General features: G+C 40.2%; 1 protein-coding gene and 1 long non-coding RNA gene across 3 annotated transcripts in view; one reads left to right on the forward strand and one right to left on the reverse strand.

Annotated features, from left to right (window-relative positions):
• On the forward strand, positions 1 to 24402 carry LOC131578431 (uncharacterized). 2 transcript variants are annotated; one of them, XR_009277493.1, is made up of 5 exons: positions 11 to 78; positions 7913 to 8124; positions 8812 to 9365; positions 21008 to 21125; positions 22178 to 24402. It is a non-coding gene; the product is annotated as an uncharacterized LOC131578431 (long non-coding RNA). The 2 variants fall into 2 exon arrangements; XR_009277494.1 differs by lacking the exons at positions 7913 to 8124; positions 8812 to 9365 and having other exon boundaries at positions 1 to 78.
• Positions 23940 to 25801, reverse strand: part of ETNPPL (ethanolamine-phosphate phospho-lyase) — a 14187-nt gene continuing 12325 nt past the window's right edge. Inside the window, exon 13 of the mRNA XM_058837088.1 lies at positions 23940 to 25506. Within this exon, the coding sequence (XP_058693071.1) occupies positions 25375 to 25506 (132 nt within the window). The 3' untranslated portion in view covers positions 23940 to 25374. The remainder of the gene's footprint in view (positions 25507 to 25801) is intronic.

Consider the following 25801-nt stretch of genomic DNA (forward strand, 5'->3'; position numbering starts at 1 on the left):
GGAAAGTCCAGCTTTGAAGCAGCAAGCTGAAATCTCAGACTGCTCTGTAGATGAATATGTACGTGAAATGCCACAGCTGTGAGTATATTTTCATTCTTTTTTCTTGCTGCTACAGTATAAATGTGTGAAGAATTTTTCTTTACATGTCTTTCACTCAAATTAATTTTCCAATTGAAACTTCAGGGCTTAAAACCATGCAAGAGGGTAATACTTCTGTAGATCAATCCAGCCAAAAATTTCAAAGCATTTTACACAGACTAGGTCAGTTAAAAAGTCAATGTGTGTGTGTCTGTGTGTATACATGTGGACTATGTACATAGCTCATAAAAGGGGAAAAAATCTGGAGTTTACAAAGTTGTATGAATTACAGAACTACAGTGATTACCTAGAAAAAAAGTAAGGCTTCAGTGCTTTGATTGGATATCCACTGTGCATCTGATGGTGGAGATGGAATTCAATGGCTAAAAGGAACAGATTACTTGAAATACAGCAGGTATTCAGAACTACATAATACTGAATTTATGACTGATGTTTTAAAATTAGAAGTCAAAGCATAGATTGCACAGGTGGAGAAAACCATGTGGACTTTGCCAGGATTGGTTTTAGAAAAATTCCTTCCAAAACCTGGAGCTCTCTGTACTGGCATCTGCCTGGAAGCAAAAGGTGAAAAAGTATTGGTACAGCCCCCATAAAATACTTCAATCTCTAAGATGCATTTCCCTAAGGTAGGAAGGTTTTCACCCTAGTATATTTTAAGGCAATAAAAATCTACTGTTTCACTTGGATAGAATTTTATATAACAGCTTATTACAAATTAGTCCTGTAGAGGTCTCTTCAAAAGTGGAAAGGGAGATAAATGAAAATAGGAAGAAGAATGTTTGCCTGTAGAAAAGACTTCTTTTAACACCCTTTACAGATGCCTGTGTCTGAACATTTCAAAGCACTGCTGTCACACAGGTAGCTGGTTTTTTGCACCTTTTAGAGATGTTATGTTGAGATGGAGAGGTGACTAGCTTAAAGTTAATGTAGCAGCTTAATCACCGTGCTAGGGATAAAATTAAGATCTAATTGTCAGTTCTGCATCGTACTAGCAGCACTAGGCACTGTCAGCAGCAAGCATTCACTGAAGTTTTTACAACATTATTTTTATTCTAGATAATTTCAGGGTAACAATGGCTTTTTGAATGTTTTTGTCAAAGGGCACTTTCTGTAGGGAAAAAAAAAATGCAGCAACATTTTATTGAAAGTTTAAGCACAGTACGTCCTGCTTGCTGGTTTGTTGGCAAGCTCTGTCTCTTCTGTTTCCTGAAATCTAGACTGTAAGATCATTCCTTCACCCTCCTTCACAACTCATATATTACTGAAATGGTTACTCCCAGCTCTCTCCAATTAGTTCATTGTGCTAAACTTTCTCCCTTGATAAACTTTGAAATGAGCTCTGTCAAATTTTCGCTTCTGTTAGCCTTTTTGTTCGTGCTCCATATACCTCTGCTGAAATATCACGTTACTCTTTTCCAAGCACACCTTGCTTTAGAACTGCCTCTGATCCTGTGATACCTTCAAAATGAGAGGGCTGGAGTCCAGCTCCGGTGCTGAGAGCAGCCCGATGCTGCCCCTCCATCTCCCCCTTTGCCCATCTGTTTGCAAATCGCCCGAGGGCAATTTGTGAGCTCCTTGGGACAAGGGCAGCCTCTGTTTCTGCCACACCTTGTCCAAGTTAAGAACCCCTCAGCATTTTGGTTACACCCATAGTAGGTTTTACATTAATTAAATTTTATCAGGGGAAACCCTATCGCCAAATTCCTGACCAACTGTACTGTTTATTTCTGCCTGGCTGAGGTTTCAGATTACTTTCTCTCTAAAGCTGTCTTTGCCACTTTTCCACAGTTTTCCACATCCGTCTTTCCTTTTCCTCCACCCTCCTCCCCAGCTTTCTGCTAGCAGGGAAATGCTGGTGCCCTCATTAGTGTGGCCCTTTTCTTTGCATTTCCAAGGCCTTTATTCCAACCCCGGGCCAGCAACTTTCTCCCTATTTATTCTGAGCTTTTCTGTGCCTGGGAGCGTGCCCTGACACACCCTCCACTCCTGCCCAATCCTTTTCCATGCTGACGCAATTTGTTTTTTTGGTCTGCTGCCTGTCCTGAGATAACCTTATTCACTATCCCCACGTAGTCACATCCTCCCCCTTAGGAAGAGAGTTCTCTCCTCAGCTGGACACATATTGCTGTAATAATGTGCAGAGATAGATTAGATAGATAGATAGATAGATAGATAGATAGATAGATAGATAGATAGATAGATAGATAGATAGATAGATAGATAGATAGAGATAATCTGGGAGACAAAGCATATTGCTTTTTGTTGTACTTCAAGCTGACACCAAGGGCAGAGGCAAATTCTGCACAGAGCAGGGCAAACAGCCACACAGCAATGAAGCCACAGCAGCTCCAGTGCAGCTGGACACATGTGTATTCCTTCTGTGTGACTGTCCCATCAGAAATGGTGAGGAGAAAGAGAAATTGTAGGAATTTCATGATTTACTACTTAACTGCAGGGAAGGCAGGATATTCAGTTATTGTTGATTTTGTCACTTCCTCGGCTGAAGAAAATATCCCTAAATAAAGAATGTCCCACACACAGGGTTAGAAAGACCAGTCATCCATTGAGGATAAACTTGGAGTAAAGTCCAAAGCTTTGTTCCTGACTGAGATAGAAACTTCTTTATGGTGTGGATACCCATGAGTCCAGGGCTTTGGTTTGGACAGCTGTAAAGACAGTAATGGCCCAGCTGTGACAGGTATCCAGAAATATATCACAGGGACACCACGTTTGGAGATGTCATTTAAGGCTTTTCTCTCGCATGGACAAGTGTCCATAGACTTCCCCAGTGCACACAGTGGAACCACGTGTGTGCTCTGAATTTTGGGTGGTGATCTTTGAGTTGCTGTGTTGCCCTAATAAATTCAGACCAAATTATATCTGCCTGAAAAGTCTCCTGTGTTCTCTTGTGTTCATTTACGAAATGGATTTGCACATAGGTGAAGTACCAGTGCACGAAAGGAGGTTGCTGTAACTTGTACCTACTTTGCAATAACATGACTTTAAAAGATTTTATTGAGGACTTTTTGTAACTGACACTCCCTTGCCATGTACATATTTACCTGTTTTGTACAGGGGACTTGGATGGGACTTATTCTAGGCAGCTTTGTGATAATATGTCTGCACTGCAGGAAACATCCTGCAGAGCACACTGGGTTCCCACACAAGCTTTAAGCCCCATGCGAATTGCCCTCCACACAACCCCTGACAGCCTTTGACAATTCCCATTTCAGATCTGTATTTTCCTATTGATTACCTAGTGTTCTTTTTGAGAATTATTAAAAATACATGGTCATTGCTTGTTCTGTGGCAATGCTTAGAGGAGCAAATTCCCATTGGGTTTCACTGCTGTGGTTATGCAAACCCAGGGATGGCACTGCTGAGTTCACAGGAGGCAAATTTTTTATATCTCTCTGGGTAGGGAGGCAAGAGGAGTCTGGTGGTTAGAGAGCTCTTCCTCTAGAGGTACTACCTGCTCCATCCCTCCAGCCTGAAGGACTTGCAAACACCATGGAACTGAAACTTTTTGGTACCTGCCAGAAGGTTGTTTCTGACACATTTCAGGAAGCACTTTCAGCATACATTTGACATGTTTTCTTATATCCTTGAAAAATGCCTGCTAAGCTTTAATTCTAACCTGGTTTGGCATTTCTGGGGGATGTCTCCTTTGCTGATTTTCAGATGGAACCTCATTGCTCCACATTTTGCTTGGATACATTGTCCTCTAGGGGCACATGGAAAAAATCCTTGGTGGGAATTGCTTCTGGGTGAACTGTGGGTATCTACATCTGTGACAGCTGGATGTTTTGCAGCCTATGAACACAGACTTCTTTTAAAGCCAAACAGTCTGAGAAATATAATTGCATCATATTATTTGATGACTTTTGACTTTTCTTATTAATGCGGTACTTTTTCTGATGATGAAAACAAAGACATGGGAAATGAACTATCTTGGTCAAAGATCTGTCATATGATTTCAATTCACCAGAGAGTGACCACCAGGATAGCAGAGGATGTGGGTTGTTTTGAATAGCTTCTGTATATGTGTCATATGTCTGTGTGACTGCTGCTATTGTTAAGTGTGAAGGGTTAACAAAGCCCCAACAGGGCTAGAGATGTGCAGGAAGGCAGACTATGCTTAACCTTGTTACTGAAATGTTTAGTCAGCCTGTTCTGACACTGAAACATATTTTTTCTCCCTGAGTCCAAAAGAGGACATCCAGTACAGGGCAAAAGCAGAGCTATACAGCTCCAGGAGCAGCAGACTATGCTGACTGGCTGAGTCAGTCTTATCTGCTGTAACTAAGAGAGAAGAGAGGAGAATGATAAAACCTCAGGGGAAGGGCAGGAGGAGACACAGATATTTACCTCCTACTCCTTAAAAAGGAAGCTCTTTGCAGCAAGGGAACTCCATAACTAGAGGTGCTGCTTGAAGAGAAGTGCACCTTGCATTGCTGTGGAGGATGCAAAAGGCTGAGGAGGGTTTAAGCAGCTGAGCTGGTGTCCTGCACTCGTGTTTCAGATGCACAGAGCAGCAAGGGTAGGTATGTCTCAGGAGGTGCAGAGCTACAAAGCGGATGCTGACGTGAATTATCCACATGCCACAAGGCAGGGCCATGCAGGGATGCTTGCAGGAGTGCTGTAAGCAGCACAGCCATGTCAGCTTGGTGCCACAGAGATATAAAAGCTTGTTTAGTGTTTAGGTGCTAGTGTTCACTGTACTGTGCTGCTTCCAGACCTGAAAATGAGTCACTTGGTGATACCTAGATCTTAGTTGTGCTGTGTAGCATAGCCTGTCTGTTCCATTTAATCTGTCAGTAAAGCAGCTGAGGTTGAGCATTTCCTTTTGACAAATTAATTGTAAGGGAGTAGAAAGGTGGAGTTTAAGCAAGAACATCTATGGACTGTGATGGAGTCCTGGAAAGTTGTGCCTTTAGGTCTTGAGGAGCCTGGCAGGAGGAAAGAAAGAACATCATTGCTGGAGTCTAGAGAATAGTTTCAGACCAGATGTAGCATCCCTGATTGAGAAGTCTTCCCAGCCAGAGCAGTAGGAAACAAAATTGAGGTCTAATATAAAAATATGTTGACTGTTCACAGAATGATCTCTGCTGGTGTTGTAATAATTTTCTTGTAGATTTTTTTTTATGAGCATCATTTAGTTGTTGTTATCTCCTTGCCCTATTTTAAGGTTTACAAGAAAACTTAGATGCTTAAGCAGATTCCCATTGATAAAAAAAATAAATTAAAAAATCAACAGCACGTCAGTGAAATTCTGACCAAATACAAGTTCTCCCTGCAGCACCATTCATTTCCAGATTTATCCAAGAAATTTAGTCTTTCCTTCTTTTATTGTATAAAAATGTGTGTTTAGTTGCTTGCAGTTAGCAGCATGACAGTAATAAGCCATTAAAAGAAGGATAGCTTTGGAGATGAGCTCAGGAAACTTGCTGCTCATCAGGGACTGGGGGCAGTGATTGTGAGGGAAGCTGGCGAGAGCTCTGGCAGAACAGGTGTGGTGAGGAAATGTGGAATTAGACAGGGAGGGATAAATGGGAGGGAGGGAGGAAAAGCAGCTGTATCCTGGGATTTGTAGGTGGTGACAAGAAAACTGTATTTGCTGTGACAGTAGATAGTGAGCAAGCGGGACATCTGTCATCTTTACTTTTTAGCCTTATGGAAAATACTGTTAGAGCTTCAAAGTCATATTGCCTCTTCAAAATGAAATTATCAAATACCATGTTTCAGGGAGGATCATTGTCTACCTTAATCCCATGCATGATCTTTGCCTTTTGGCCCTGGTTTGTTAATGTGCTCAGCTGTTTTGTGCACACTTATCAGACATGTAAGAGCCAGGCCAGCATTTCTCATCGTTATCAAGGATGATACTTTGAGCTCTAAAGCAGCCACATACGTGGGTAAAAGGCTTGCAGCTTGTACTGTTTATTAGCCACTGTTTTCCAGAACATGAAAATCAGTGAAGCTTGATAACCCTACTGTAAATAGGAAAAGAGAGACTTTTAACTGAAGACAGCAATGGCAATGAAATACGCATTATGAAACCATGAGCACGTTCCTTTATCACCCAGCACTGTTGGGAAATGCATTAACTGTTAACCAGCGGTTAACTGGCAGGTCAGGCAGACAAACCAAATGTAAAGGTCTATTACCTCTTACAGCAATCCTAAGAATGACAGCTCAGCTGGGAAGCTGGCATAATTCAACAAGACCTTGTCACTGTGCTTCCCGTGCTGCCATCTATTCTGTAGTGATTTGGGAAAGACCATAATTTGGTCACTGGAAATACTAGAATGGTCAGTTACTCTCAGGAATGCTTAATCAAGGCCAATGAGTCTTTTCTATGAGTAAATATAAATTCTTTGATGTGCATCCATATAAAGAAACCTGTTTGCTCTAAAATATGACAATGAAATGTATAGAAAATAGCAGTTAGTTGTATTTCAAGTGACCACTGACAGGTTATGGCTTTATGAAAAAGAAATTTGAATCCTTGGAGAAGGGATGAATTAAAAAAGAGGGTAATGATTGAAAGTAAAGAATTTTGCCAGGGAAAACTATTAGCAGTTCATTAAAATACCTGAAAGGCAAAATAATTTGGTTTTGGTTTTTAGTAAGTTATGTGTAAGAGTTTTCAAATTTGGCATTGCCTTGATTATAATTAAATGTGTTTTGGAGGTGGAGGGAAAGCAAATTATGAAGATATGTGCTAGAAGGAATCTGAGTCTTGTCCACTGAGCTTTCCAGAGCTGTCAAAATCTGGGGGTGATGTACAAGACCTGAAAAAGTGGCAAGATAGAAGTATTTCTAGTCATACCAGAAAAAGCTCTACTCTTGGCAAATAGTAAAAGTAAAGTTTCAGAAAATGTTTGAACCAGTCTAAATGTGTGCTGCTTTTTTTAGTGTGATTCTGCAGTTTTCTGAATCCTCAGTGAGCTGTTCAAACCATAAGAGCAGAAAACTAAACCATGGAAAAAGAATGATTAATTTTCTGCCAGCTAAGCTTCCTGATTAGGTTCTCCATCGCATCAGATGGGTGCCCCTGCTGGCCAAAGGGAAGGGTGGGAAGACACAGCCAGGGATCTGAGGAGGAGGAATCATTGTTTTGAGTAAGGCACAGTTTTACAGTATGGCAAAGCCAAAATTAACTCAAATATTGTGCATAGAGGAGGTTCAAAATAATGGGGTTTATCTCGTTGATAGGAACATTTCTGATCTTTTTCTGAGAATTGTGCTCACCTCTGTGAGTTGTAGCATACAAAAAACAACACAACATTTTATATTTCAGATTAGGATAGCCACGGAAAATTGAAATAGAAAATAAAACATGTTTGAAGTAAGACAAGTGGGATATGGAAACATGAATTTAGATGCACATCAGAAATCAGGAGAAACAGTGCAAATCTGTTGTTTTACTTTTAGAAAGACTGAAATATTTTAAATCAATAAAAAAGCCAGAGTTTTACTAAAAAAATAGTAGCACTTGTCCAGTTTCCACCAACATTTTTATTCTGTGAACCAGGCCACCAAACACTGGTGGTCAGTGCTTTAGTTCCAGATTTATCTTTTAGTTGGCACAGGTAGAACTCCCAGGGACTTTTGGTGGTGATCTTCCAGATGAGAATGACAAAATAACTCAGACGTCCTCCCATTTATCGTATTGCTCCTTCTTTGGATATGTTTTTGTGCTCAGCTGTGTATGTGGAGTGATGTACAGTAGCACAGTAAATAAGAAATTGCCTTTTTCTTGTTAAATACATATGATGATTCCACAAGTGGCTTGATCTGTCTTTACTAGGTAAAATGAGAAGTTCACTAAGTGTTTTGCCTGAATAAAGACAGGAAAAAGGTGCCCAGACAGTGAATTCACTCCCCACACCACCTGGATTAGCCACCCAAAGGCAAAATGGTAATTCCCTTCAAACCCCATGTGTATCCAGGATAATTTCAGAAACCTATAGCACCATCCTAGCCTAACAGGAACCCAACTTTGCTGCTCTGTGAATCGAGGTAAGCCATGGTCCTTTCCTGTTTCTGTTGGGAAGTTCACCAGGCATGTCATGAAAGGTTATCGGTGTAACCCAACCAGCGTCCTGGCGGGATAAACCCAGGCAATTCCAAGCAGAGGAACAAAAGGTCAGAGCACTGAAAACCCAACACCACCACCAGCATCTTGGGTTACAAGGTTATGGTACAGAGGAAGGAGGGGGATGAAGTGTAGCCTAGTAAACACTCAGTCAGTTCTCAAAAATAGAATGTGACATGGATTCTGGGTGTAGAAATATGAAGCTACTGTACAGTGCATATTCACCTGTCATTATCACTTACATGTGCTGAGAGGTAGGGCAGCTGGCTCCAAATTTTTCCCCCAACTGAAGAGATATTTTTAAATAAAGTTAATGCAGTAAATTTAATTTACTTGGGCAGCAGAAGAGACTCTGGAGCTTTCATGATCATTTTGGAAATGCTTCATTTTAGACAGCAGCATTTCTTGGTTTCTCATGTTGAATCAATATTGTTCCAGCAGTTTACATTCAGGTAAATCTGTGTATAAAAATGATAAAACTCTTGTTCTGATACAGTCTTAATTCATCTGAACGACCTTTTGGTTAAACTGCTGCACTTTCCCTTTTCATTTGCTGTATGCCAGAGAGCAGGTCTTTGAGGGTCTTTAATCTATATTCTTTGTTTTTTTAGGAAACCTCTAAATGGAACATGGTTCATTGAAAGTGAAATTTCCTTGGTGCCATCTTTGAGTCATGGGTACCTCCTCTTCAACATCATCTGCAAAATTCTGTGCAAGGCAACAACTTATTTAATGTTGTCTGATATAAGCATAAAGGAGAGACTGCAACTGGGATGTTTACACTGCCGTTGCAGATTGTACAGGAAATAAATTATGCAGACATAGATACTTAATGCAGCAGTAATAATGTTAGCTAGAAAGCCTCACTTTGAATTTGAAAGGAAAATAGAAGACACCAGAGTAAGGAGATTGGCCAAAAGATTCTATCAACTGTTAGTCCGTGTAAGCCAGAGTCCTATTAGTCTCCAGCTATGCTTCTGAGTCAGCTTGCTGGATTAGGAGTGCCAGATTCTGCTTTGCCTCTTAGTGCATGTCAATATTGGAACAAGCCGTAAAAAGGCAGGTTCTGTTTCACAAATACCTCCGAGTCTTTCAAAACTTTTGAAACCTTCTGAAGCCTGTAACCAGCTATGGCTGTTGAAACCTCTGCTTGCAGAGTGGAAAGGTCAGTCTCTCTATTTAAGTGTATCTCTTTTATGTACACTGGACTTGCAAAATCTAGTCAAAAACGTTGAAACTGATAATTTGAACAAATGTGTTTGGTTTGACAAAGCAGTTTCTGAAGTAAAATCCATTCTTTAAACAGTCTTGCTGTAGTTCCAACGTAATAATAAGGCAGCTAAGAGGGATGGCTCTCTCATTTAAAGACTCCTGCACAGAACAGGATTTTTGTAGTGACTTCTCACCACATCTCAGTCCAATGTGTCTCTCTGTGGGCCTGGAACCGGTTGTGTGGTTTTGGAACTGTTTTGATCAGAAATTTTATTGTCAGGTCATTCCTGCATGAGGGCTGTTGATGTACCTCTGCCCTGTACCTTATGGAACTATTATTAAACTCTTTTCAGACAAGACATGGGCTTTTACTCTCCTGGTAATTACGTTCCTAGTGTATTGGTGCTGCCAATGTTCCCACATATCTGGGAAAATTCCTGGGTATTTCTGTAGGAGATTTGTTATGATTCTGAATAAAGACTGAATGTAGCTATCCCATCTTAAAATCAGGCAAACATTTTAGATAACATGAACCAAATTACAGTAATTCTTCTATAAGTTCTTTGAAGTTTGGTTATCTTTTTATAATTTACATTTGGTCTAATGCAGTGCAAGCAGTACTGAATTGGTCTTCTCGGTAACATGCAGAAATGCTATACAAGTTATATAATCCAGGAAACCATGGTATTTGTCTAAAAACACAATTTCTACTTTTGTTTTGGTATCCAAAACCAGATTGGGTTTTGCCAGTGTACTGCAGAGACTGACATTTATCAGTGATTGCTCTTTGTATTTTAGTGGCAGTTGTAGGAACCATAAGTGTGGATTAGGATTTTGATGTTCCAGGTACTACACAACTAAACACAAAAATTACAGTTCCCCAGAAATTTTCAATGAAACTTTATGAAGAATTCAGTAGTGGGATGCAGCCACTAAATATTATCCTGATAAACCCTAAGGGAATTCATAGGAGTAAAGGACCAGAAAATGCAGTTATGGTTACCTGATCTGATTTATTAATACATTCAATCCTACTTCATGCCTGAAACCTCCAGCTAAACTGGAAAATTTATTTGAAAGGGACAGAAAATAAATAGAATTAAGTTGAAGAAGCAATAGAGAAAGGAATTGGAGTTACCATGGGTCACAGTAATACAGCTTTGAGTAGACAGACATACAGATGGATAGATAGATTATGTTCATATTGTTTGGAAACTGGGACTGGAAAAATGAGCTGTATGTCAGCAGAAGGTAATTCTGTACCTCAGGACTCACCATAAAAAGTGCTGCATTCACATCCTTGTTTTAAAACAAAAGAAGAGGAAGGGGGAGAGATCAGAGACAAAATTTGCAGCAGGACAGCTCTGGAGTAAGTGACAAAACAGGGTCAATCAGCAAGACCAGCAACTGGTACAAACCATAATTGATGGAAATCCACATATACAGTAATTTATGTATTTATAGCTCTGCTCTGCAATAATGTCCACGTTTTCCACACTGCTTATTAATTTCCTCAGTCATCAAAGACACAGAAAAAGGACACCCTTTAAATTCAAGTAAAGAGTATTTATTGAGTATTTTTGCCTTTTTTGTTATTATTGACTAAGCTACCTGGTAGTGTTAATAGTAACTAGCTACAAACAAATGATTACTCATGGTTGATGTAATTTGTCCTACCGGGTCGCTCAAGGTTCAGTAAGAAATTAAACATCAAGCAAAAGAACTTGCAATAGCTAAATGCAGCAAAACAGCTAAATGATAGCTTATGGGGATAGTGTTTGAGTCATGCTCTCACCACCTCTGCAGGGTGTATCTGCTCCTTCTGCCCTCTGGTTAGCCTGAATCACACACAGCCCAGGGAAAGAGCCAGCTTCTGTGACTACAGATTCTGTGAAATTCTTGCATGAGTGGGGTCAAAAGCTGGCTGCTCCTAAAGGGCATTCACTGAACTTTTGCAGTACTGGGATGGTTCAAGAACTTATGAACTGGGGAGGGGAATAAAAAAGCAATGTCAGTCACTTTAGACTGCTTGTTTCAGGTGTTGCTAGCTGACTAATATGTGCTCTAAAAAACCTGATTACTGCATCATTTTGGGGAACACAAACGATGTGTAGGGTTCCTTGCACATCATTTTATGTTTTGTTTTCCCTATGTCTGGGGACCTTGCAATATGAAAACAGAAATCACATACCCAGGGCTTGGGCGATATCCTCCCTGTGTTCCAGTTCAACATTGTTCCTGTCACACAATCAAAGCACAGTCACTAATTCTGTAAGCCTGCAAGGATGTTATATCACCTCCTGTGAAAGCCTGTGGTGAAGGTGACTCAACCGACACAGTAAGCAGGTTATCCTGTTACATAATTTGCTTTTTAGTAAAATTAGAAATGGTCTCAACCAAGAAAGTTTGCTTTGAGATCCACATTTTTCTGAGGCTCAGGTTCACTTAAGTAATTTTTCAAAAATCAATTATTTCTGTACTAACTTGGAAATTTCCATGTAAAGTTAGACCAACAATTGCAGAAGGACTTAAGGCTTATGTTTTCAATCTTAAAAGTAATAGACATAAGAACAGTAAAAGATGTAAGGGTGGAAATGACCTAGTAGTTTTATACTAAAATCTAAAAAGTCCTAATCATTTGTCACCTGCTCCTGTGATCCAGAATAGCTCACATCAATGTTAGTCTCCAAGAGCAGGATGAGTGCATCCAATCTGTCACTTGGTCTACTTGCACCAACTCCCTGATTTTATCCAGGAAAGTTTGGAAGAAAAGCTGTGGGCCATCATCATGTATATAACACACCATGAGAACTTAATAGGACAGACACTGAGTTGTTTTATCCAGAAATGTTTGCAGGCACTGCAAACATTTAGATATAAATGTTTTGTCTCAGACAGAGACAAAAGTTATCTGACCTTTATTTCCAGCTGAAAAGAATCAGGTTGTTCCTGCAGTGTTAGTGAATGTGGTTGTTCACATTGAACGAGTTTCTTCTCATTACCAGCCTAACCAAAAGAGGAACAATCTTCCAGAGGGAAACTTGGGGTACACCAGAGCAAAGAGCAGAAGCTCCTAAAACAGTATCCTGTGTCCTGGGGCCACGGTGGGGAAGAATCTGTGCCCTGGCCACCTCCAGGCCTGGTGTCCCCGTGGCTACCTGCAAGGCTGTGATGTTTTGGAGGGAGTAGTTGCTTCAGTGAAACAATTTCTGGCTTTTGTAAAGCAGAGCCAGTTGTGCTTTTGCAGCTAGCCCCTGTCATCCTGACAGCCTCTCTGGCCTGAGGGCTTCATGGGCAGTGAGGAGTTTCTCCTGGTGGCTCTTTGGTTTCTTTGAGCATGGCCATGAAGAGCTTTCAGCACGGAGCAGGTATGAATCCGCCTGACAAACCACGCGCTCCAGAGCGTGTCAGGCATTGTGATAGCTTGTCAGAGGGATGATGCAAGGAGGGCAGGGTGCCTGCAAGGGCTGAGAAATATCTGGTCACGTTGAACAGCACTGGGAGGGAGTAGTGCCATGGAGTGCAGCAGACGCCTAACTCTACAGCAGATTCTGTGTGGGCTTGACAAGGGGTGTGGAGGATTTAGGAAGTGAGGCTTAGCCTAATGCTATGGTTCTCAAGGGTGTTTTTTGCTTTCCAAGTTGATCGTAGGTATGTGCAATAGCAGCTCTAAGTTTAACAGATGAAGCAATGCATATTGGAGAAGTTCTTTACCCAGATTTTAAAATTTAAAGGTTTAGATGTGTTCTCTGAAAGTGTGTTTCACCAGAAAGCGTTGCTTTAATCATGTCCATGCAACCAGATGATTTTTTCTGAAAAAGGGTTCTGAAGTGGCTTCACATAAAGCTTTTGAACACACCCTGAAAGTAAAAGACAAATAAATATTCTAATATATTATTTTTTTTGAGAATATGATGATTATTTGAGATCTAAACTCATAATTTTTGATAATTTGTGTTTACAAATATAATGATTTTAGCAAAGAATGAATCAAGTAGACTTCACAGAAAAGTAGAGGTTTTTCTCTTGTGTTACATTGACAGTGAGGAAACCAGAGGGAGAAAATGAATTTTTTAAAAGTTTTGAGCAACAAAGGAAATTGATGCTAGGAATGATGTGTATTCAGCATGGTGCTTGTTTGCAAGCCAAACTGATAACTCTTCCAACCATTTTTAAAGGTTTTGTTGATACTTCACTTTTATGCTAGATTAATGCACGACAGCATAACCTGAGGGTGCGTGAGCTGCTGCAAGCAGATGGACTGTGGGTTGGTACCTCAGGCTGTGTACTTTGGGTGTAAAACACTACCTGTTTCATACAGTTGTTTGAATGTGTGGGACAGGGGATGCAGGGCTGTGAATGAAGACACTGATCCAAGGCTGTTGTGACTTGCACAACTTCACTGAGGCCAGAAGGGCCACAGTAATTAATACCAGCTGGGAATATGATACATCCTAACAAATTTAAGACTTGCTCAATTAGAGCTGATGAGCAAGTAGAAGCTTGATACATCCTTTCATGTGGAAAGCTCTGTGAGGTTCAAATATATATATATGCATGTTTCAGGATGGACGTGCACACTCTTCTCTTTCTCTCTTCCTCTGTGAGGTTGCTCCAGACTTTTGAAATGCTTAGATTCCTGAGGGAAGTGCTTCCCAGCATTTTAAAAACGAACAGTCCATGAAGGCAAGGAACTAATGGTACAGGACAGGTATCAAGAGATTTCTCTGCGGAAGTCATAAGCAATGTAAATAGTCTCTCATACTCTGAAACACCTCATCTCTTTTAGCTTGATACTACTATATATTACAGATTAGTGAATATTACAAATTAGTGAAACACCAATGAAGACTTCCTGCTGTTATTCCATGTCCCTGAGTTCAGTCTGTATCATGCTCTGGCTGGATATTTTCATGTGGAAAAAAAAAGGATAGCACATATGGATTATTTGGAATTCCTTACAGTGGCTCCCCTACCCAAGCCATGTAGGGTTTCAAGTGCTAATGTACCTAGGTAAGCAATGTTACTGTTGTCACACGCTGAGATTTTATGTGTCTTAAAATGCACTGTTTGCTGCTGGCCATTTTACATCCAGTAATGCTGCTGAAGTGTAGAGACACTTCCAGAGATGCTGTATCTCTTCTTTTTCTCATTTTATTGCCTTACACTTGAAATCATCATCCTTGGCATTCAAAGCAGTGAACATGATTTGGGTATCATCTGCAGCAGCATTCTTCACCAGCACAGTCTGAGGAGCACCTAAATCCTGGCGTGGTGATTTATACTTGCAGTTTTCCCAGAGTACTGGGTGCCTTTTTTGTACATCTCTATCAGACTGGTATCTAACTTCCTGGCCTCAGGGCACATCACCCAGGACAAGATCCTGGCTCTGTTCACTTCTGAAGCATTCTGGAGCCATGATTCCACACAGATGAGGTTAATACACTTGATGACTGAATTTCTGTCAAATTCACCAAAGCACATCATATAGAGTTTATAGATCCTATGCTATCTGCACTAGGACAGCATAAGCCTCATCCAGCGTAATATTTGTCAAAATGAAATTCCGCTCTCCCTCTCCCCAAAATTTAATAAGCTGTTTACATACTGAATCAGCTCAGCGTAGCTTATCGCCACAGTGGTTTTGATCTGGTAGTAGCCAGCCCAAAATTGTCACATCAAATCCTGGCCCTAGGTGTATGTTTTGCGGTCAAGAGCACAGTACTGAAAAATGGGCTTCCTGCCTGGCTAACCCAGGGCTAGGATGCAAACACCCATTTTGTTCAGAGCACCAGCTTTTAGAACTGTCAGAATTAGAGCCAAGGAAAAACAATATAGGCTGTCTTGAACAATCTGAAGTCATCTGTTGACACTACTTTGAATATTTATTGTGCTTCCTTTTTATATATATGTTTTTTCTTCAAACATTCTCAATAGAAAGAGTGGCTGCATACACAGAGGAATATTTTCTTTTGACTTTATGAGCCCCATTGGAGGAGGCTGATCATCCCATTCTACGAGAGTTAAAAGTTATTGTGTAAGCAGGTCTGACCTGATGGTGCTGGAAATGAGCTCATTTCTAATCTCTCTTGCAAGCAAAAGGAGTAACACACTGTCTAAAGAGCCACTGGTTCTTATTCCTAGCGTCATCATTGATATTCAGAGTCTCTAGAAGACTATGGCAACCAAAATCTTGAGCAAAACTATGGACATCTCTGAAAATAGTGTTACTGAATGATGTGGTCATTCATTGTGCAGCTGTAGTGTCCAAGCTGGTCCTTCTCCTTTCAGAGTTACTGAGACAAAATCTGTTATGCAAAATACAGAAGGGTCTTGGGTACTGTGATCCTGAAGTTCTAAACCTAGAGGTACAGACACCATAAGAACATTAGTTACAATATCTGCTGTAGAATTTAAGTATGTCAGCAGGAATTAATCAATAAGAGGTCTTCTGGTTGAACTCAGTTTTTTTTTTATTATTCCCTTTATCCTAACTGCAGAGCTAAATTGAATGTATGCCAAAAAGCCTACTGAAAAGGAAAGAACAGGGAGAGAAAATATCAAACTCAAGTACATCTGAAAAAAGAGATCTCAATTCTTATACGTGTCAGATCTCAAATTCTTCCTTTCAGAGTGAGTGAATTAATCTAAAATGGAATGAGGCAGACTGATTCCAGAACAGGTTTTCACACATGAGTTATTCTGCAATAGTTATTGCAATGTACGCTTACTCTGTCCTGGTCAGAATTAACTTACAAGTACAGACAAGTCATTCCATTAGACTTAAGGGAATTGCAAAAACATTTAATAAAGATAATTAGTTATAAAACCTGCAGTGGTATTTTGGTTCCGCCTTTCACAACATTTTGTGAGCTGGCACTAACCCCCTTATATTTTTTAAGTAATAGAGAACCTTGTCAATTCTTCTGTGACAGTGTATACCCTAGTATTTATAACAGAACTTTTGATCTGCAAATTGTTAAGGAATCAGCACCTAAGGGAACATTTGAAACTTAAATAATGAAATCTCTGTTAACAGCACTCATAGCATTACAGAGGTAAATTATTCCAGAACAGCCTAGCGGGTCACATGAATGTTTACGATTTTCATAAAGAGAACACAAAGAGAACTGTCAAAGGCATGAACTTACACATCCCCATTTGCCCAAACCATGGCCATCACCAACTTCATTACCACATACTTGTCCTTCACTGTACACTAGCACTGATCTCTAAAGCAACAGGAGAATGACGCTCCTGGTGCATTTTGTGTCAAGTTTCAAATCAATGTTGACTTCGCTGTTGACATTTCAATGGCAAGCACACCTCCCTGTTCAAAGGATGTATTTTGGCACTGTCCACTTGAGTTAATCCTTTTAAAAGTTCTTCAGCATCAATGGTAGTATTTGGCTCTGCATGCATGATTTCTGGGCAACTACTCAAAACTTACTAAGCAATAATCTTTTTGTTTAATCATTCACTGCAAACATGTTACATAAAATGGTCTGATAACCGAGTCACGAGACTATTTTTTCCACTGCTATTGTACAAATTATGAGACTTAAAAACTTTTTGGAAGATAGGCAGAGCAAAATTAAATTTCCTGTGCTGTGAAAAACAAGAATTTTTTTTCAGACCAATGGAATTAGGTCTTGTTAACTAGTGCACCTCTTGCCATGGTGTACTCACTGATCATCTTTGGGAAAGCTCAGGTGCTGAAGGGTTGCTGCATGTTTGTTTTTTCAGTGGCAGTAGGGACGAGGCAGACATGATGCACCATTAGGAGCTGCATTTGCTAGTTGCATTTTATGGAGGCAACATTTGTGTGCTATCAAAAACTTAAACCAGTTCAAGAAAGCCATCATTGCATCCTCACTGGGAGAGAGTCTTGGATGTGAGATGAGGCAATGCTGCTGCTCTAAAGCCCTCAGCAAGTCCCTACAAGGAGCTGCATTGTATCAATCTCCACACAGACATTTGCATGGTATGGAAATACACTGGCACTGCTACATGCTCCACTGGCTGGCAGAGATTTGTCCCATCTGTCCTTCTGTTGTGCACTTTGAAGGTGCATAAAGCTGTATGGCTCTTCTGCTTCCTTGTTATTTCTTGTTTGCCTCTTTCTTAGAGGCAAAGACAACCTGTTGCCCATGGGCTGGAATGTATAACCACTTTCTCCCCATGTGATCTGCTCTTTGTGCCTATGGCTCAGCTGCCCTTCTCCCTTGAGCAACCTGCTGCAAGTCATGATCAGCCAAATTGAGCCAAAAACCATGTGTGCTCTGCAAGGAGACCTTGCAAATGAGGTACTATTCACGTAGAGAAGGCAAAAACCACAGTGGTATAAAATGCAGGTGCGACGGGTGAATGTTATTGCAGAAGTGAACATTCTATTTGGGCAAGCCTTGGAGTTGTTTATTGTGTAAGTATAGAGCAGTTAATTGAATAGAAACCAGTCTGGAAAAACAGGAAAGGAAGAATGGACTGTCTTGAGGTAATTCACCATTCAGCAAGCACAGAGAATTGTTACTGGACATGCCAAAGCTGCTATCTTTGACTCTCAGCTCCCTAGCAGTTGGCCCAGAAGCCTGCCTTGGAACAAGGCAGGAGGGAGGGCAGTCTATGAATGGCTTTAGAAAATGGAGAAGAGGAAAGTTAGCTGTGCTTGTTTCTTTCCAGACACATTTTTTTTGCGAGGCAGTAGGAGGGTGAGATGAAGCAGAAAGGTGATTTTCATCTAGGCAATTTTGAAGATCCTAGGTCTTCTGTTAAATATTCCTGTAGGTGCCATATTTTTACATGTTGAGAAAGAATTTTTTTTTCAAAGGGCTAAATAATCCATGTGGAGCACTGGCCTCAGACACCTGAGCAGGACTCTGCAGCTTGGAGCATCATTGCAGTTGCAGAGACTTAGAGCCCCACACTCACCTCCAGAACAGAGCCATTCTACCTTAGGAGAGCTCAAGACCATGAAGTTTGATGCCTAAGACACTGTGTTGCCAGGTTTTAGCAGGGAAGAAAAACTCTGCTGCAAGAACTGCATGTAAGGTCCCAAAGGGGTTGTAGCTTCCAGCAATTTTCCTGTGTGAAGAAGTCTTGCTATTTTTGTTTACAGGCACTCTCTAGGTATTTAAGGTTTCAAGGACCTCTTATGTATTTTCTGGCTGCAAGGTTTTCCACAAAAACCCATTTCTGACAGTATTAAACCTATAGGTAAACCAGGTTAATCCATGTAACATGTTTTGGTATAAAAATTTCTCAGTTTGAAGAACGGCATGCAATCAAGACCTGAACTCTTAAGTGAGGGCTTTATTGTTGTTGTTAATGTAGTCTAATTTGTCAACTCCAACCTTAAGTCTCTGTTTTTCACGATTTGTACTTAGATGGTATTTTCTTCTTTTCCAGCACTGGACTACAGATATCTTACTGGCTTTTTCTTTTCTTTGCCATCTGTGGAAACAACTTTTCCCATGACGGGAGTATGATGAAGTACTCTCAAAAGGTTCACCTGACAATATTAGTCTCTACTGAAGCTCTTCTTCCTCCATAAAATTAATTTTTTTTCATTTAAAAAATATGTTCAATGGAGGTTCCCTCTGTTTTATATTACATTTCTTGAGTATAAAAAGGTTGCCTCAGAGATAAATTGCTTTGGAACACGTCTGTGTACATGTTTCTGTATGCCCTTGTGCATATATGTATATATACACAAAGACCTACTCATAGGTGCATAATGTACACGCACACATTATTTCTAGAAGAAATGCTAGTATAAACAGCTGATGCTTTTTCTTCTAGACTGTTCTTCTGGAATGTAAAATAACAAGTTAATAGAGAAGGCAGTATTGTTAGTAGCTGGAAAATTTTTGAGAGACAAGGAGGAAGAAGATGTTTAGCAATTTTGTGATGCTGGAAGCAAAATGAAGTAAAAAAATATACCTGGAGATGGGTACCCAGCAGCAAGCATCTGAAGGTTACATTGCTTTGACTGTGCCATGGGAGGAGGGAATGTTTCAAATATGAAGTGCTCTCTTAGAATGCTTTCCAGTATATCCCATCCCCCTGCTCCCAAATTGAAGCTGGGAAAAGATTTACAGTGTAGGGTTGATGGAGTAAAAAGAGAACAGGACTCTCGTTGGGATGAAGCAAATAAGAAAATAAGCATAAAGGAAAAGTCTTCTGAATTATTATATGAAGACATGCATTTCTGGGCAAATAGTTCCCTACAGTGCTTGTAGGTAACTCTCCAACCTCTCCCATGAATTAGGAAATAGTTTAAGGTACTTTAGACAAAAAAATGAAGATACAGTCCTTACATGTAAGCATTTATTATATTTACACATCAGTGTCAGAACAAAACTTTCTTACATCAAATTTAGCTTACACTGGAAGTAATCTTTTTTTTCCACTGGCACTTGGAAAAAAACCCCAGTGTCTTCATTTAACTGTGAGTTAAGAAAGCAGCATTAAATGCTGTGATTATTTTTGCATAGAGGCATAATTTGGAAGGGAACCTGGTCCTGTCTCAGAGACTTGTAGGTCTCATCTGCGTTCAAACGCTGTTCTTCAAAGGTGAATGTGTGAAATACAGTCCGTCCTTGCAGTGTCATTTATTTATGATTTATAAGCTCTGCATCCTGCCTAATAGAGAATAGAAGAAAGCTAACTTAATTGAGAGCTGGTTGTAAGCACTATGAACAGAAACATTTGTTCTCAAGAGGCAGCCACTGGAGCGTGTAAGCAGAGCATTTTCCAGATGAACTCCTTTAATGCCTTATTTTGTGACTAGAATGAAGAAACTAAGGAATGGATACCAAGAGACTTCTATTTGTTTGAAGAAGCGTCTTGTGGCAACTGAAGATATATTTTCAGACCTTTAGTCTTGCTGGGAGATGCTAGCCAGACTGCTTGTGTCCTTGTGGTTCTGTGGTTGTGTCTCTTCATTTCTTCCAGATATTTCACATAATCAGCCTCTGATTATGTCCTGTCCATCATAGGGGTTTGTTCCCTGACAAAATTGCAGGCAAGTAAGGAATAAAATGAGATAACGGCAAGTAAGTAAATAGAGCTAACTGTGCATTGGGTCTTGCAGTCCTGTATCCTCAGTATTGTTCCTGATAAGGTGAATAACCTTTACAAACCATAATAGAGGTTATGTCAGCTGCTCTCATATGTGCAAGTAAATAGAGACATAAAGATATTAAGTCACTATCTGAGCCATGTAATGGATCAATAGTAGGCTGAAACCAGGAATCCTTTCCAGGTTTTCATGTGACCCCAGGACTTTCTGCCTTGTCGATTATTAAAGACTTAGCAATCTTCAGTGCTGTGCCAAAACATATTTTTTTTCATGTTCTTCCCCTTCCCCTTCCTTTAATTTAGTTGTTAATTCCATATTGTTGTAAATGTGTGTCATTGTGATATTTGAGCAGTGTTTACCTAAGACACATGGCTGTGAGCAGAGGTGGAGAGGCTGAAGACTGTTTTGTTTAGTGCACATTGGTCTTGAGCTGCAGAGCCCAGTAAAGGCTTTAAACTCTTGGTGCTTTGTATCTGGGGTTTTCATTTTAGCCCAAATGTTTTTTTCCGTTTGAGATATCAGTATGAAGAGCCCTCCCCTGCAGAGCTGTCTCTCCTGGACATCTCTGGAAGCTGAAGCCTACGGAGACAACATGACACAGTCCAGGCATACAAGTCAGTGTGAAATGCAAAGGTATAACCTGCTTTTTCTAATTCAGCTTTTCTGCTGAACCACAGGCACCAACAAAATCAAATGTTCCAGGAAGGAATATACAAATGTGTGTGGATAGCAGAGATAGGGAAATCCCATCGCAGTCATTTGGCCTCGTGCTCCCTTGCATAATCCTTCTGGCAGAGCTTGGCTGGCAGCAGCACAGGCCAGGTCCAGGCTGAAAAGAGACACTACTAGAACACCTGCTCAAGTCATCACTGAGAAACCTGGCAAATTAAACCGACCTTTCTGCTGCTATGAGCTAATTTTCCCTGCTTGCAAGTTTAAGTCACTTGGTTTTTTTCAAAGTTATTTTGTTAAATGGAGACAAAGCCCATAGAGGCAGGTCAAGATGCAGCTACAACAGGCTTCAATGCATATACCCAGTACATAAATGTACATCCCAGCACCTTATTTGGTCTTCTCTAATATATTCTCTAATATACATTATCAGTTGCCTCTTCTTTAACACATTCTGTTTTTTCAGCTCTTTTCAGCTGCAGCACTGGAGGCTTACTCTCCAAGAAATATCTGTACAAATTCATTTGCAAGAGGCATCTACTTAGTTATATTTTTATTATGGGTGTTTTTGACTTATTTTTAGATGTTGTTTTTTTTTTTGCATGTTGGTGCTGAAGTTGCTACAGTCAGATATTTAACTCAAATTTTACTATATTAAAAATTAATTTCTGTCCCTGTTTCACTTTTTGTTTTAAGAAAAACATCTTGTCCTTCGCAATGACACATGTGAAATAAGTTTTTCAGGCTTGTCCCTTGGTCCCCTTCATTTACCTCCCTAATTTTATGAGGTATAATCAGAGCTTGCTGCTTCTGGATGTGTGTGTGTGGACTTTTCTGGACTTTGATGCATTGGGGCTGCCATTTCACAGCCACAGCTGTGAAGATTATAAATGTATTATCTGAGAAGAGGCTGTTGTATGTATAAGAAACCATTAATGTAAAAAACAACAGACAAAATACATAATTTTGCATAATTCTGCTATTCATCATAGTCCCATTGCAATGTTTTACAGAGGTAAGGCTGCAGCTTTTCTCCCCCGGAGGAGGAGATGTGGCATACCCTGTTTCCCTGACAGTTGTGCAGTGTTGTGCATGGCAACTTTGGATGCTGATTCTTCTCTCCAGAGCAGTGCTGTCTAAGACACATCTTCCTGACTCCACAGAGTCTCAGCCCTGCTTTCTTTTATGCAGCAGAATTAGCAGGCAGTGGATTCAGACCCTCAGCGTCACATTTTCATTGATATTTGTGGCAAGCACTGTCCTTCCTTGTTCCCTTGTTCTAACTGGTCTGTCTATTGTTTAAATGTGCAATATAAGAGCGATGAAAACAGTGGCAAACTATGAGAATTCAATAAAACTGTCTCCATTGTGATTTGAGTAGGATGATGAGCTAGAGTGAAGGTACAACTAACTAACTCCAGTGTGATGCCCACTTGGGATGGATTCCTGCCTTTCCCTCACTCCACTGCCTCTTACTCCTGTCCTTGCCTGTTCCTTAGCCTTCCATAAAACTTGGGGGAAAAAGGTGTGGTCTTACGTTTATTCTGCAAGGTTAGTGAGTGGAACTGGCTTATGGAGGTGGAGATTGGAAGGACTAGGGTGGAGGTTGAAATGCATGGCTAAAACCAGGATTTGCACAGCCAGGATAGGAGAGGTAGAAAGAAGAAAAATGACTATGGAGCCTGGAAGGGGATAAAAAGCCTTGCCTGTTTAGTGAAGGGAATATATTTGATCAGTTAACTGGAACTGTGGTCCCTGTGTTTAACCTTAATTATTTCTGCTTCCACTCTCTCATCCATTAGTCAGGCTCTTCTAATTAATAAGGCCTTCACAGAAGGGAATGTGCATAATTGTGCAGAGTGGACTCTGAGATACTGGGGAACACTGATGCAGTAAGTCTAGGAGGTCCAGCTCAAGTATTGGTAACTGTTGGATTGTTTCCTTTGTTTAAATGATTGTGGCTCTTTTTAGAGTGCATAGAGTGATATCCTCTCTTGTTTGAAGAAAATAGGACATTCTGTTTTTCTAGGTAACCTGCACTCTGCAAAATGAGCAGAACTAACAGGTAGAGAACTTCCTGACTTGTGAAGCAGAAGCTGGGTGAAAAACAGAAGTGAATTGGAGCAGAGGTTGTTCCAAAAATTTGGAGCATGTTGAGAACCAAGGCGCAGGTACAGGGAGAAGTGTGTTTATGAGTGGTGTTCATGAGGTTGCAATCTTCAATTCACCTCACCTTAGATTTAGGCTAATCAGATTTTTTAAGTCTAGTTCTTTGACACCCTTTTGAAAATTAAATATTAATGACCTGCTACAACAGCTGGTGTCATGGTACAGACTGGCACTGGGCTCTGTGCCTTTGGGCTTAAGCCTTCTAATAAATCTCACAAGTATTTATTTGCTTGTTGCTGCATACAGTGGATGAGGTGAAGCATAAGTAGTGGCATTCCATAGAGGGAGTGAGTAAAACTGTGCCTTTAGACATACCAAATTAAGTTCACTTTGTGAAGTTTCATTTTGGAAAAGTCCTTTGGTGTTCTTCCTGGTGCAGAGTTAGCAGGGAATGAACTGGGGCAGCTGAGGCAACATTTGGCTTGAAGGGTAAGAGCTGCCAACAGCTGAGTGCCTCAGGGAAACACAGCCTAGTCAGTTCTGCCTTGGCATGGGGACAACCTCCAGCTAAAACTGAAGTTACTTCCCTCAGCAAATAGGTGTTGCTGAAGAATACAATTAAAACAAACAAAAAAAAACCATCCCTCTTTGTGTAGGACATCATAATTACAAATAAGACATTTATTTTTATGGAAGAATTATTCAAGGATCATGAAACAGAAAATAAGCCAGCTTGAGAATGTTGGAAAGTGTTACACCGGAAACATTGATATAAATGTAGCAAATTGTGGAAAACATGAAATTAGGTAAAGTGCTCCATTTTCAGTCATATCAGTAGGACCATTAGCAGCAATTAGGAAACAGCAGAATTTAGGGTATTAAAAATGAAGAGGAAATAAATACATTTAGTATTTTTTTCTGAAATACAAACTATTTGGAAAGCCCTCAGTGTCCTCCATCGCAAGGAGTTGTGCATGTATTAAGAAAGAGAGGCAGGGCTTGTGTGCTGTAATTGAAATTTAACACTGGCAACGAGGAAAGTCAGCAAAGTATCTGCAGCACAGATAGGCACTGTTTGCATGCATGGCTTATGCAGTGGTCCTCTCCTTTTAGTAACCCATCCAGCATTTATGTGCCAGGATCACCTGGAACTGGTGTGCAACTCTTCATCACCACTGACAAAAAGTACCAGCACTGCTTTGACAGGATCAGGCAGTAATTCCCATGACTCTCAAAACAACCCAAATCCATGGGAATGCAAGCTGGGTTGCCCCTGGGAACCTAATTTTGAGACACCTTCAGATTAAATTTAATCAATAAGCGTGTCTGAAATAATATATACTTATTTGCATATTTTATAGACTGGTGGGATTCAATCTATAAACTTTAGGGAAAAAAAATTAAAATCTTACTCTATATAAATATTTATAAAAGTTGCTTTATTCATAGAAAATTAGATTCTTTATTTTCCTTGAATTTATAGTGAGTGCCCTGCATAGACATCGTGTCTCAACACATAGAGAAGTAGACTCTTAGCAGAGCATTGCTGACATTAGCAAAGCTATTTGAATTTATATCAGCTGGGAATATGGTCCATAGGACCTAAGTTACACTAGAAGATGATAATGATTTCTTTCTCAAGCATTGTTTAGTGAATTCAGCCATTAAAACATGGGAAGTAATTAACATCTCAATATTACATATTGAAATTTAAAATATTGTAAAAATAGCATGTTAAGCGTATATTTTTAAACTTAATAGGATTGGCATTTGCTTTATGGCAGTTAAGCAAATCAGATTCTGCACAATATGGATAAATCTACAGTTTTCACCAAGTTTGTGTACCTATGTCACGCCTGCCATTGGCACCAAGGTATTTTTGTATCTCTTGTCCATTCCATCACATCTAGATTTCAAGCCACATGGCACAGTTCTCATGTATCTGAAAAGGTATTTTAAACCTACTGAAGCTAATAGGAATTCAGCCAGTTTATGAAAGGCATGACTAGGCTTCAAACATCCTAGGACTCAGACTATTGCACTCTTCATCTCATAAGCAAGATGGACACAAATTCAAACCAAATGAAGAAACTGTCCCTCTTCATGTTCTTATTCTTTTACTTGGCACTGAGCGTTTTTTTGAATAAATCCCATTTTCTTGTCGGCAGGCAGCTCCATTCATGTGGCCGATGTTTTCACTTGCACCTTCTGGTTGAGAACTCTCTTCAGTTGTCTGAAACAAAAAGGAGATGTCAGTGGAGTTGTGTGTGTGTCTTCCATCAGGCAGCCACTGGACCTGCTTCCCATTAGGTAGCTCTGCCTGCCTCTCTATTATTGCCACAACTTAGTTCTGAAAGAAATTGAACTGATTGTGTTAAAATGTCTGTAAGAGTAGGTTTGCACTCCTAACCTAGTAAAATCAAGATACATAGCCAATTACTCATCAGGCCTCCGTTTAACTTCTACATCCCTAGGCAGCTGAGCTATTGTGCTCCCACCCCCACAGCACCAGTGGAAAACCCACCAAG

Source organism: Poecile atricapillus, chromosome 4, assembly GCF_030490865.1.
Source record: "Poecile atricapillus isolate bPoeAtr1 chromosome 4, bPoeAtr1.hap1, whole genome shotgun sequence".
NCBI lineage: Eukaryota > Metazoa > Chordata > Aves > Passeriformes > Paridae > Poecile > Poecile atricapillus.